Source organism: Lycorma delicatula, chromosome 13, assembly GCF_047948215.1.
Source record: "Lycorma delicatula isolate Av1 chromosome 13, ASM4794821v1, whole genome shotgun sequence".
NCBI classification, from domain to species: domain Eukaryota; kingdom Metazoa; phylum Arthropoda; class Insecta; order Hemiptera; family Fulgoridae; genus Lycorma; species Lycorma delicatula.
Genome location: NC_134467.1, coordinates 10,862,014 through 10,875,178, shown reverse-complemented (window position 1 = coordinate 10,875,178; position 13,165 = coordinate 10,862,014). Strand labels below are relative to the sequence as shown.

The window sequence follows — 13,165 nt, the reverse complement described above, 5'->3', positions numbered from 1 at the left end:
ATAAAACGTATGCACAAAACAATTCACAATTCAGAAAATGTTAATTAATGTTACTATTTTGAGCACGTATTTACATTATGTACATTGAATGGAAATGCTGAAAATTCTTTTTTTTATTTAACATTTCATTGTTGGAGTAATATTTTTTCTGTAAAAAGTATTTATTTTAGTTGTATAGGGTGTACACAAAAGAATATCAGGGTTTTAAAGCTGTTTAATATCACTTAACGTTTACTTATAGTAATGAATTGCAGATAAAATGAAACAATAACTTACAATTTTTCATTACAAGTATTCAATGAGAGCATCTTTTGTCATGCGGCACATGTGCGATTGATTGGAGAATTTGTCCCGTACTTTAGCCAGCTGTCGGGAGTAATGGGAGTGACAGCTATTTCAGTCTTTTGCTTCAAATTGTGTAGATCAGTAGGTAATGGAGGCACATACACAAGATTGTTTGTAAAAATCCAAAGGAAAAGATTGCACAGAGGGGTTCAGATCAGATGACCTTGAAATCCACTGCATACAAGTTCTGTCATCAGGTTTGTGCTGACCGACCAACGGTTGGGGAAAATGTCATTCAACTGATCTTGTAGAGTTATAACAGTGAGGAGGCTCTCCACTTGTTCTCAGATAAAATTCTCTGGTCCAATTTGTAGTTGAGTAAAGAGCCATATATACATAAAACATCCAAATAACCAACTCCTGTTACTTTTGCTGTAGCGAAAAAGAACAGTCAAGATATTGTTCAGAAAAATTTAATTTTTGGATGTCCTATTCACATTTTAAGAGTTCATGGAGATTTTTTGAAGATATGGATATTATGTATTTAACTTTTCTACTAATATGAATTGTTGATTCATCACTAAACACAATATAATCAAAAAAATTGTCGCTTTTATGCTGCAACATTTCAGTCACAACATTAGCACAAACATTGTAGTCAGTAGGTTTCAAAGGTTATGAAGCTGTTTTTGTAACAGCTGTAAATGGTATGGACTCATGTAAGTGTTTCGTTAAAATATTCCATACCTTCATCACTGGCATTTTGTTGTTCTAGATTTGCTTTCTAACAAATAATTTTAGGACTACACTAGAAAGACTATCTGATATGTTCAATATTCTCTGCAGACATCCTTGGTTTCCTGTACTTTTTCTTTTACACAGACATCCAGTTGTTTCAAAACGATTATGTCATTATGAACGCTATTGTCACTTGGAATTAAACTTTCTATGGAATGGGCGTTACACTTTTCATATTTAGCAAACTTAAAAAAATAGAAAGCTGTATCTTTAGGAATCATCATTTTTGCTAGTGGTACTAACAAACAGAAAGATAGGGAATCGATTAAGTCCACGAGCTCAACTAAAACTGTCTTTTTTATTCTTTGATTCTAGGTAAGTTATTATTATTTTACTAATTTATTGAAAATTACAATGGAAATATAATAATGTTCTTTCTTATAAGCCAAACTATTGTGTTGATTTAAATGAAAACAGTTTTGCTATGTGGTTTGATAGATGTGATATTATATGTTTATGAAATTCAATGACTATTCTTTTTAACAGAGATTGTCCATTAAACACAAGAATAAATTACATTTTTAATTTTCTAAATATTTGGTCTACATGATTTATTCTTTTGGGCATCTAACAATCCATTTTTGTGTATTCAAAACTCATGTGATATTTTGAGGGATTTTCAAAAGATGACATTATACTTTATATGAGAATATATATAGGTATAATAAATATTTAATTATGATGACAAATATAATATTTTATCATGCCGCTTCAAACAAAACGTGGTACGGTTTGATTTTATTACTATTACTATTTTGTGCGTGAAATATTTTTCTCACAAACTCGACAATATAAAACATTTCCGTCGTATGAAAATGCTCCAGCTATCTATGAAGAAACACTTTTTTCAGGAGGCATGGTACACATTAAACTTTACACAAACAACTGATGAACACATCAACAATAAGTTGTGTAATTTATTTTTCTAGTAGGAAAGCACTGCAGTAGGCATGCGTGACGCAGAACGGTATCATCCGTCCTTGTCTCGTGTGAGTCTGTGTTTTACTTGGCCTCATAATATTATCCTACCAAAATAATAGACACGTGGCTGCTAAGTGCGCTCTAAGAGCCGTGCGGCTAATAGGTTTGGCCGGCTACAACGTAAGATTTCAACTAGGTACCCTACTGAACCACCGGGTTGGTCTAGTGGTGAACGCGTCTTCCCAAATAAGCTGATTTGGAAGTCGAGAGTTCCAGCATTCAAGTCCTAGTAAAGCCAGTTATTTTTACACGGATTTGAATACTAGATCGTGGATACCGGTATTCTTTGGTGGTTAGGTTTCAATTAACCACACATCTCAGGAATGGTCGAACTGAGAATGTACAAGACTACACTTCATTTACACTCATACATATCATCCTCATTCATCCTCTGAAGAATTATCTAAACGGTAGTTACCGGAGGCTAAACAGGAAAAAAAGGTACCCTACTGAAAAATATTGTAAATATAGTGAAAATATGCGTCACAACTAGATTTTAAGGAAAATATGCAATTACCATTGAAAATGGGCTTAATATGCATATAATCTGGTCTCTAATGATGATTATCTAACCATACTTTCAGCAGATTGTTACAGGCAGTGGAAAATGCTACATCTTTATCACTCATTTAATGCTGGAAAAATTATGACATTGCAATGTATATTCAATATATACATTGTCAATGTAAAGAAATCGGTAGATAAAATTTAAATGTCGACGATCAATGCTTGCTGGCGAAAATAATGGCCATACTGTTTTTTATAGTACAGTGCCCTTAGCTGTGATGACATAGTGTTGGTAATTGTGTCACTGACACATGAAATTAAATAACTAGAAGAGCTAATATTGCAGCCCTCAACTACCTATGTGGAAGAGGATGATGACAATGAAGTTTCAGTTAAGCCTACTAACCTCAGATCACTGAATGGGATTTTTAGTTTAGATAGACAGTTAGCAACTAAATTTTTTGATATTTATCCTTTTCTAGAACATTCTATGAATTTTAGATGTCTACTTGATATGGTATTGGTAGCATACCATGAATAATTTGAACAACACAAAAAAATAAAAAAACATACACAAAAAATGTACTTTTTTAGCAAAAACTGCAACAGTTTGGGTATTTAGTTATTTAAAAAACATTTTTGTAAAATAACGTTATTTTTTTTAATAAAATTTTGTTAAAGTTAGTGTTACTGAACATAATTTCAATATTTCATAATAAAGTAGGATGCAAAAGTTACTATAAACAAACTATTTATTTAATCTGCATAAATTTTTTAGTAATCATTTAGCATGTTACTGTTTTTTTCTATGTGTAACAACCTAGTTGTTTATGATTTAAGAATGTAATCCACTTTTTCCAATAATGGTAAGGTTTACTGTTTAACCATTCATGAAAGTTTCCGGATCCTAATCCCCACAAATAGCAAGGGATTATTTTATTACTTTGATAAGTTGTTCAACCAAATGACAGAGTACAATGTAATGTACATAATAACTATGTATTTATTATTATACATTTATTACCAATGTACAATTACTGAAAGGAGTATTTTTTTTTATTTTTATTATTATTAAAAAAGAAATTATTCATCATAATTTAATATTAATATATACAGAATGTTTAAAATTTTGATAAAACTAAATAAAATACTTTCTTATAATAGGAATACCTGCAACTAGTTGAAAAAGAAAAAGAAAAACTAATTACCTACAATTTAAGTTAAGTGAAATATACAGATTGATTGCAAATTGCATGACAATTTCTCAGGAGAATATTCTATAACCAAAAATAAGAAAAAAAGTTCATATAAAAATAGTTCAGAAAATGGTTTGTTAGTAAGTTTTCGTTCGCGAAACATTTAGCCCTGCTTTCTGCTCTCGTGTGAAACTAAATCATACTAAATTTCTTGGGGTACAAATCAAGGGTAAATTTGGTGCTTCCTACAGTTTTTAACTAAGAAAATGAATAAAAGTGCTCCTAGACTAATATCTCCCATAGGATTTAAGAAAAATGGGGTAAAACATAAAAGGTTTTTTCAGAAAAAAATAAAATTGTTCGGAAATTTTGATTTGTTTATTAACAAAGTTATTTTATTCCAAACCTAAAAAAGTGTATTTTCCAAGAAAACATTTTCATGTTTTACTCTGTTTTTCTTAAAACCTAAGTGAGATAGAGGTCCGGGACCACTTTTATTCAATTTCTTAGTTAAAAAATCATAAGGAAGCACCAAATTTACCCCTCAATTTGTACCCCAAGAATTTTAGTATGGTTTAATTTCTAAGGGGGAGCAGAAAGCAGGGCTAAATGTTTCGCGAGCCAAAACTTGCTAATGAACCGTTTTCTGATCTATTTTTATATGAAATTTTTTTCTTATTTTTATCTCTAGAATCATCTCCCAAGAAATTGCGTGCAATTTGGAATCGTTCAGTATATTATTTAATATTTCCATATATGTTTAGTGCATTCTGGGTGTTTGAAGAAGTTTCTTTCATATTTTATTGATGAATTCTTATAATTTTTTAAAATTCATATAAAATAGGCTAGAAACGCTTTGTTTTTTAGTTACAACTAATGAAAGATTTCTTTTCTACATTATCAAATAATGTTCTATTAAAACTGGACACAAATTACATAGCAAAATTTATGGTTTTATACGTGTTCTCCAGTATTTTCTGAAAAAATTTTTTTTACAATTTTTTGTTGTATTTTTCGATAAAAATTATTTTTTTCAAAATCTATGCTGAACTCCATGGCAGAGTTGTAGCTTCTCGGCTCATGATCTGGAGGTCCCAGGTTCAAACCCCGGTCAGGCATGCCATTTTTCGTACACTACAAAATTCCATTTCCATATCCCACAGACAAGTTTCAACCTTATGTGGTGAAACCATTAAGAAAAGAAAATGGTTTTTTATTCATTTTAATTAATAAATTTTTTCAGAATTAAATTCTCTTCAAATTTTGTCTGTAAGTTTTATTTGGTTATTTGGCAATTTAACAAAGTAAATTTATGGCAAACTTAAGAAAAGCGTGTTTTTCAACAATTGTCTCTGAAACTACTGGAGTTCTAGTTGTCGAACCGATTTTTTTATTTTAATTTTTCATATAAAACCACTAATTTTGATGAATAATTTATATCTGCAGAGTTTTATTGTATGCATTATTCAACCTTCAAAGCAGAAATCTAGACAAAACCTTTCATTAGCGAAACTCGAAAACAAAATGCTTTACATTCTGATCCAAATTGAAAAATTTTCTACAGTAGTACAATTTGTGTTTAATCCCCCAAATTCTGAATAGTAAAGAAGAAGATAATATTTAAAAAAAGAAAATGAATTATTCTTGGCTTTGGTTTTGATATGCATTCTATTATTGAGAATATGTAATAGATTATTTATTATGAAATAATAGTTTTCATCATCTTCTGGTGCTGAATCTATGCGGGTAAACCTTTTAGTTTGCTTTTTTTTGTATTTGCACTTTTAAGCCTGATATTTTTAAAGAATTATGTCAGTATAGATTAATAAATAATTTCTGATATCATCTAAAATATATTTTGAGACAATGCAAAACAATAGAACCGATTTATTTTCTTAACAAAATTGATTTGTTTTTTTCAACATAATCAATAAAGTTATTGATGTTTTTCTAATTGTTCATTTATTTGTTCATTCGATGCTTTTAATAAATTATTTATTTTAAAGTAAGCATCTAATGAAATATGTTGATTTTCTAATCCATTTCAACTTTTTTGAAAAAGTGTGACGGTACTAATTCCGGGCTATATTAAAAGGTAACCAGAAAGTATAAATTTTACATTTTCTCTCCACTTTGTCATTTACTCACATGAGTTTGATGTTTTATCCTAAAAAGTGATGATGTTTATTTGTCTTTATAATTAAAATACCATACATTAGTGTTTTTTTAGTTTTCAAAACGGATAACTCAAGTGCTGGATACATACCTTATTAACATTGGTGAGATAGAAATATTAATGTCTACTCTGTGAACTAGTTAAGAGTTGGACTCGTGACAGCAGTAGCTTATAATTATTTCTGAGCAGACAGAAAAATAGTTATTTTGAAATGATGGTAAATTTTGCACCCGGTCCATATTGACTGATCTCAAACTCCTGGCCAAACATTTAGCAACCTTATCAAGGCACTTTTGTCTGAGTAACTGTGCAGTGCCCTATGGTGAATCCGATTCAATTTTTACAATATAATAGGGTTGCCTCTCTTTGTTCTTACAGTTACATTTATTATTTTAACCTGGATGTGCACTTTCATGTATTTTAATAAGGAAAATAAGATGGGTGAAATGATCAGTGAAAAAAAATCTCAAAACCTTCCACGAAATTGAACCCAAGACGATTTTATCGAGGTACCCGTGCGCTAATCACTACATTAAGTGGTAGTGTGTTTGGACCGAGTCAACTTCCAGTGGTAGACATCTGGATGGAAACTGACTGGCCCGTACAGTACTCAGTCTAGTTGATGCATCAATACCAGACATTAGCCTGTTGTATTGATGTTTCAGATTGTTCAGCGCTGTTTGTAATGTTGAAAACTTTTTTCAGAAATCGAATGTAAATTTGTTTATTTGAAGTATTTGACTTTCTGCTGTGAAGGTAGCTTATTTAAATTTTCTTATACGTAGACAATCTGAAAGATAATATTCCATCGATTGACTTTTGCTTATTGGTTGTCATGATGAACCAATTTTCATTCCCAGTTATAATGATTCTATCACCGGTTGCTGTTTTTATTAGTAGCTATCATCTCGCACATTAATTTGCCTTTTCTGCTACCTCTTACAGTCATCCCACAAGCAAATACATCCCATATGAATTGCTCCAGTTAAAAAGAATGTTTGCCATAATGGTTATTTGAACTTGCCAACATGTAATCAGGGTACCAGTGAGATATCCAAGAAAGGAGGAGTGATAGGTATGGAAATTAATTTCATTTTTTGCTCCTTTATTGCAGTTATGTGATTTATTCTGTAAAACCGAAAAAAATCAATTTTTGAATAAATCAGTTCTATTGTTAAACTTACACGGGTAAGTTCTTAAGATCTTTGTTATTTATTTCTTTGTAATGGTTTTTTTTTGTATTTATTTATAATTGGGCTGATTTCATATATTTTGCTTTTATTTATATTAATCTCCATAGCACTGATTGGTAATCAGATTAGACATAGTTTTTATAAGTAGATCATGAGATAATTTTGTTTTTATTTAAATTTGTAGGTGTCAGTGACCTGAAGTAAAAGAATAAAATAACATAATATCAGCTGTATTAGATTCATTAGTTGTTCCAACAAATTGTATGTTGGAAATTTTAATTTTCAGATTAATTAAAAATGCAACTAATAAAGAAAACGTTATATTAATTTAATATGAGGAGAGTTATAAAGTTCTTGAGTTTATCTATGTATATTGTGATAAAATCAAGTTTTTGATTACAAATCATCTTAAAGTATTTTTAGATATTAATTTATGTTGGTCTTTACGGTCATTAATTAAAATATATTAGTCATCTGGAAATTATTTCTCCAATATCATCTAACTTTGTTGAATGCAGAATCAAAAGTAGAAAATAAACAGTTGACATTCAATTAATTATAACAAATTGCCATTAGTATTTTATATGTAACAGATAATGCTCGACTATATCAGTTTTCATTTGTAAAATATTGTGACTTTTATTATAAAATAGTATATTTGTATAACAGATATTTTGATCGTTTTTTAAGATTAATCTTTGAAAAAAGAGGTGTGAATCAGTCTTAATTCAGATCACTTGATTTTTACCTTTCAGTATGTATTCAGCTTTTAGTAATAATAATAATAATAAGAAGAAACCTTTATTTGCATTAATATACAAAATCAGCTTTTGCCGAGGTAAAAAAATAAAAAATTACTTAATAATCATTTCAGTTAGGTAAAAGAAAAGGAAATGTATTTACAGTTCTTTAGTTAACTTTTCGGGCAAACTATATTTCAAAATCTGTAAATTACAGTTCACAAAAAACAATGTCATTTTTTTCCACTCTGTTCTATCCCAAGTAACTCTCAGCCAAGTTTTCTCATCTATTTCTCTCACTCTCTTTTAGGGCTGCCTTCTTCCTCTTTTCCATTTCCAAGGTGTCTATAACATGGTTCTTTTCACCTACCGATCACTTCTTATTATATGCCCTACCCCATTCGATTTAATTTTTTTTCTCCTTGTTACTATATCTAGAATCCCTGCTGTCTGACCCGTTTAATTTCTTTTCTTATCCTTTCTCCTTTGTACTAATTAATATTGAATACCTTTCCATCATTCTCATTGTCATTCTCAGTTTATTCTGTGTCTTAATCCAAGGGAGGATCAATTGGTTCTATAATTACGCTTTAATTTTTATGTCTACTTTCAGCTTTTAGTACGATTTCATTTTATGTTAACATGTTATAAATTTCTTCTCTAGGGATCATTTTATTCAAAACTGTTATTTTTTCATAATCCAGAAGTTTTTCTCTTGATGTATGAAGTGTAACAGAAAAGTAATGAGACTGATTTTTTTTTCAAGAATTTTATTTTATTTTTATACATCAATATATTACACACGTTAAAGTAGTTCCCTTGGACAGCTAAATATCAGCGGAGGCATTGTTTTATTCTTTGTAACAATACAAACAATTCCAGTTGAAGTTTTCCATTACTGGAAAACTTCAACTGGAATTGTTCAGCTGCTGGAATTCAAAACATCCAAAAGAGAGAAACAAAGGGTTTACTAAGATCAGGTGATCAGGGAGGCTGAGGAACCACTGGAAACCTTTAATTTTTTCAAAAACTGGTTGATGAAGATGACCAAGTGACAGGGGGCATTGTATGGTGAAGTATTGAAGTGTTTGAAATGTCCGATCTCACATGAAGCACCCATTTTCTGAACCTTTCAAGTACTTCTTTATAAATACTTGGTGGACAGTTTGTCCTTGGGACAAAAATTCTTTGTGAACATCTCCCTACTGTCAAAAAAACAAATCAGCATGGATTTGATTTTTGATTTGCTCAATCAAACGTTTTTGGTTGAAAAGAAGTATGTGTACCGCTCTTGACTTTGACATTTTGTTTCTGGATTGTACTTGAAAAATCCATCATTCATCACCAGTGATCACACAACTGAAGAAACCTGGGTCATTTTCAGTTTTGTCAAAGTCAAGGCACATAGTTTTTTGATTTTCTTTCTGCTCAATGGAATGATTTTTTTGCCACCAAGTTGGCACATACCTTTCTGATGCCCAAATCTTGAGTCAGTCTTAACATTAGTCGATGGTCTGACTTCAAAAGACCCCTCACGCTTTCCACATTTTCCTCAATTTTCGATGTTAAAGACCTTCCTGAGCAAGGTTTGCTTTCCACTGTTTCCTGACCCTCCAAAAATGCTTTGTGCCACTGAAAAATTTGTGGTCTGATAAGGAATCTTCTACAAAGGTTTGTTACAACTTTTCGTAGTTCAAAACTCATGAATTCATCAAGTTTAACCCGAAATTTGATGGCACATGGTGGCTCCAAATTTTACTGTTCCTTTTTCGTAATGCACTACAAAAATGCAATTTCACTATCACATTCTCTAGGGTCACATAGTTACTTTACGAGGTTGAAACTTTCACTGAGCGTCTGGGAATGGTTGACGCACAAGCTGTGTGAAGGGAAACCCTGTATCATTGCTAGATCTCTCCCAGTCTTGCCAATCTCATTACTTTTCTTCCACACCTCATATGTAAAATATTGTAAAAATGTATTCAAGATTTGTGTTTCCTTTTTAAAAAAAGAAATGGATACTAAATCTATCAGCACAGCGGGTTAATATAGAGTATATTTTGATTTAATAATCATACACTCAATAATTATTAATTTCCAGTTATATTTAAGCTTTCAAAAATGGCAGAGTAGTAATTTCCTTATCTTTCATCCAGATGTACTGGGTTCAACCAGCCAGGTTGGTCTAGTGGTGAACGCATTTCCCCAAATCAGCTGATTTGGAAGTTGAAAGTTCCAGCATTCAAGTTCTAGTAAAGTCAGTTATTTTTATATGGATTTGAATAATAGATTGTGGATACCGGTGTTTTTTTTTTTTTTTTTTTTTTTTTTTTTTTTTTTTTTTTTTTTTTTTGGGTTTCAATTAACCACACATCTCAGAAATGGTTGAACTGAGACCGTACAAGACTACACTTCATCTTAACTCATATATATTATCCTCCGAAGTAATACCTGAACGGTAATTCCCAGAGGCTAAACAGGAAAAAGAAAGAAAAAAGATGTACAGAGTTCAAATTCTGGTGATTTTTCAGTTGTTAAAAGTTTCTGATCTTATTATCTATAGTATGTGGAAGAGAAGAAAGAATATCCAGTCACAAAGAACTACCAAATCTCTTCCTAACCTCAAAAGAAAATTGTTATAAAAGATAGAAAAAATATTTCAGAGATTTATTAAAAACACGTTTTTGTTTAGTGTTATAAATGTTATATTTTCCATCTTGTAGAAAAATATTAGTTATTTTTTTAGTTACTTGTATCAATTCTAGATCCTGAATATCATGTGCTGCTGTCACATTATGCGTTTCTAATTGTCTGTTTTCCTAGTCTTCTCCCTCAAATTAAATGTGAGCCATCCTACTAGAAGGCTTTTCAAAACTGTATTTCCTTGCTCACCTGAGTCATTCTATCCTATTATTTATTTATCAATTTTAATGGTTTTTTCATTTGTTTTTCTATTAATTTATTTAATTCGGTAATTAATTTAAATATGTTAAAGAGTGTTGACGTAATTATTTGCCACATGAATAGCTTTTTACATGTATTACATACAAAAAGTTTTATAAATTTATAATGTCTTTACTGAAAAGATTACTTCTGAAATTTTTGATTTTTTTTAACAATATCGTCCTTGACGTGGTTGAAATATACTGTATAACTTATTTTATTGAACGAATACTTTTTTTTACTAAAAATAGCTTATATAAAACATTTATGGAAAACATATAGCATCATTTTCCATATCTGTTTAAAATCAGATTTGACACTTTTAAGTGCAAGCTCTAAAAATTTGTTAAACAGAACATTTAGGACTTTATACATAAATTTTTGATGTCCCTAAAATCACACATTGTCAATGAAAATATGAAGATGATGTTTTGCCTTCAATTTGGACTTGTTGAAAGAAATATTTTTTTTAATTTTTAGAAAGTCTTTATTTTTCTGTAAGAATATTAGTTCACTTAAATCTACTTATAGTTTTTTAACAATCAAAAATTAGGATTTAAATTTTTTTTTAACCAGTTTTTTTGAGTATTCTCAAATGTAAATTATTTTATCCACCAGTTTTAAGAACTTTTTTATTCTCTTCATATCATATTTCTTTTAAGTTGTAATAACAAAAACTTTTAACATTTTTTTCTAATTTTTTTAATAGAAATGTTATGATTCTATTTTTGTTTAAGTTAAAAAATTTATTAAGTTAGGTTTTAGTCGATAGTTTAGTAAGATGTGAATAGTTTTACCAGGTGATACGTATCAGCATGATTTAACTACAAATAGTCTATTGCATCCTGGACAAAATGATTGTCTACTTTTAAAACAACTGGAATTAAATGATTTTACAACCGCCGATGACATCTCTTGTAACCAACTACTTATCTCACCAAATAATAGTAATAATAATTTTAATCATAGTATTTCTAATGATATAAATGATCGTGATAATCATAATGAAGAAAACAACGATGATGATGACGGTGATAGTATTATGATGATCGGAAGCAATGACAGTACAGTCACTACTCCCGCTATGACTTCCACCTCATATACCGGTAAGTATTTTATTTCTTTTCTTTATTCTCACTTTTAATTTGTTAATTAAAAACAAGGAACTTGCAATCTGGTTTTGAATAATTCTTTTTTTATGTTATTCATTCAACTGGTTTGATGCAGTCTTACATTTAACTCTCTTCAGTACTAATAATTGATTATCTTAATATACCTTCTACACCCAGACTTTTGATTATAGGCATTACATAATGTAATTGTTGTCCTCCTTTATAATTCTTATAATTTCTTCAAATTTTAATTTAATTAATCCTTGATTCCTTAACATATAATCCTCCTGGTGTAGTTTTTTTTAATAAAAGTTTATAACAGATTTTTATTCTGCAGATATATTTTAATCCCTTTTTAACTAAATTTTTATAACGGTTAAATCATTTATATTTAGAATAGATAGATAGATATGCTACTTCACAGATTAGTAAAAGGAACTGCCCTACTGTTTGTCTGGATCTGGTTGAGGGAAACCTGGGTAAACATTTGATTAGAGTAGTATTAGAAAATACACATATTAATTATAAAGTTAAAAAAAATACATGTGATTAAAAGCAATCTTAATTATTTAAAAATCATCAAACAATTCTAAGGCAAATACAGGAAGATTCTAGCTCTAAAAAATAATTGTAAATAAATCACAGTTCAGAAGAGATTAATGATAGTTATTTGAGCACATATTTATGTATATACTGAACAAGATGCTGAAAATTCAGGGTCTTTTTTATAGTTTTATTTAATAATTCATCACCAGAATTATATTGTATCAATAAAATAACATTTTAATTGTATTTTCAAGAAATTGTTAGGAAGATATTTTATTTTAAACGGTTCAGTAATTTATTAAAAATATCAACAAAAGGATAATAAGACCCCCTTTCTTGTAAACCAGACTATTGTGTTGAGTTACACAAAAACAGTTCTGTTTTCAGGTTTCGTAAAGAAAGATATTGTTATTTTATAGAATAAGTTATTATTTTATTTAACAGATGCGCTACACATTCATAAATATAACTGCAAAATTAATATTTAGTATTCTGCACATTAGTATTATTTATTCTTTGTTATATTGTAGTTTCTCCTAAAGTATTTTAGTTTTTCTAAAAGATTTTTATTTGTGTATCAGTGTAAACAGTTTGATTGAACAAATATTCTTTTTTAACAGATTAATTAAATTGTTTTTAATGAAACAATTTAAACAGTTTAATTGAACAAACCTTCTTTTTAACAGCT

The 13,165-nt window shown here is 29.4% G+C and overlaps 1 protein-coding gene across 1 annotated transcript in view; it reads left to right on the top strand.

Annotated features, from left to right (window-relative positions):
* Positions 1–13,165, top strand: part of Camta (Calmodulin-binding transcription activator) — a 403,237-nt gene that overhangs the window by 341,985 nt on the left and 48,087 nt on the right. Inside the window, exon 25 of the mRNA XM_075381347.1 lies at positions 11,620–11,925. Coding sequence (XP_075237462.1) covers positions 11,620–11,925 — 306 coding nt within the window. The remainder of the gene's footprint in view (positions 1–11,619; positions 11,926–13,165) is intronic.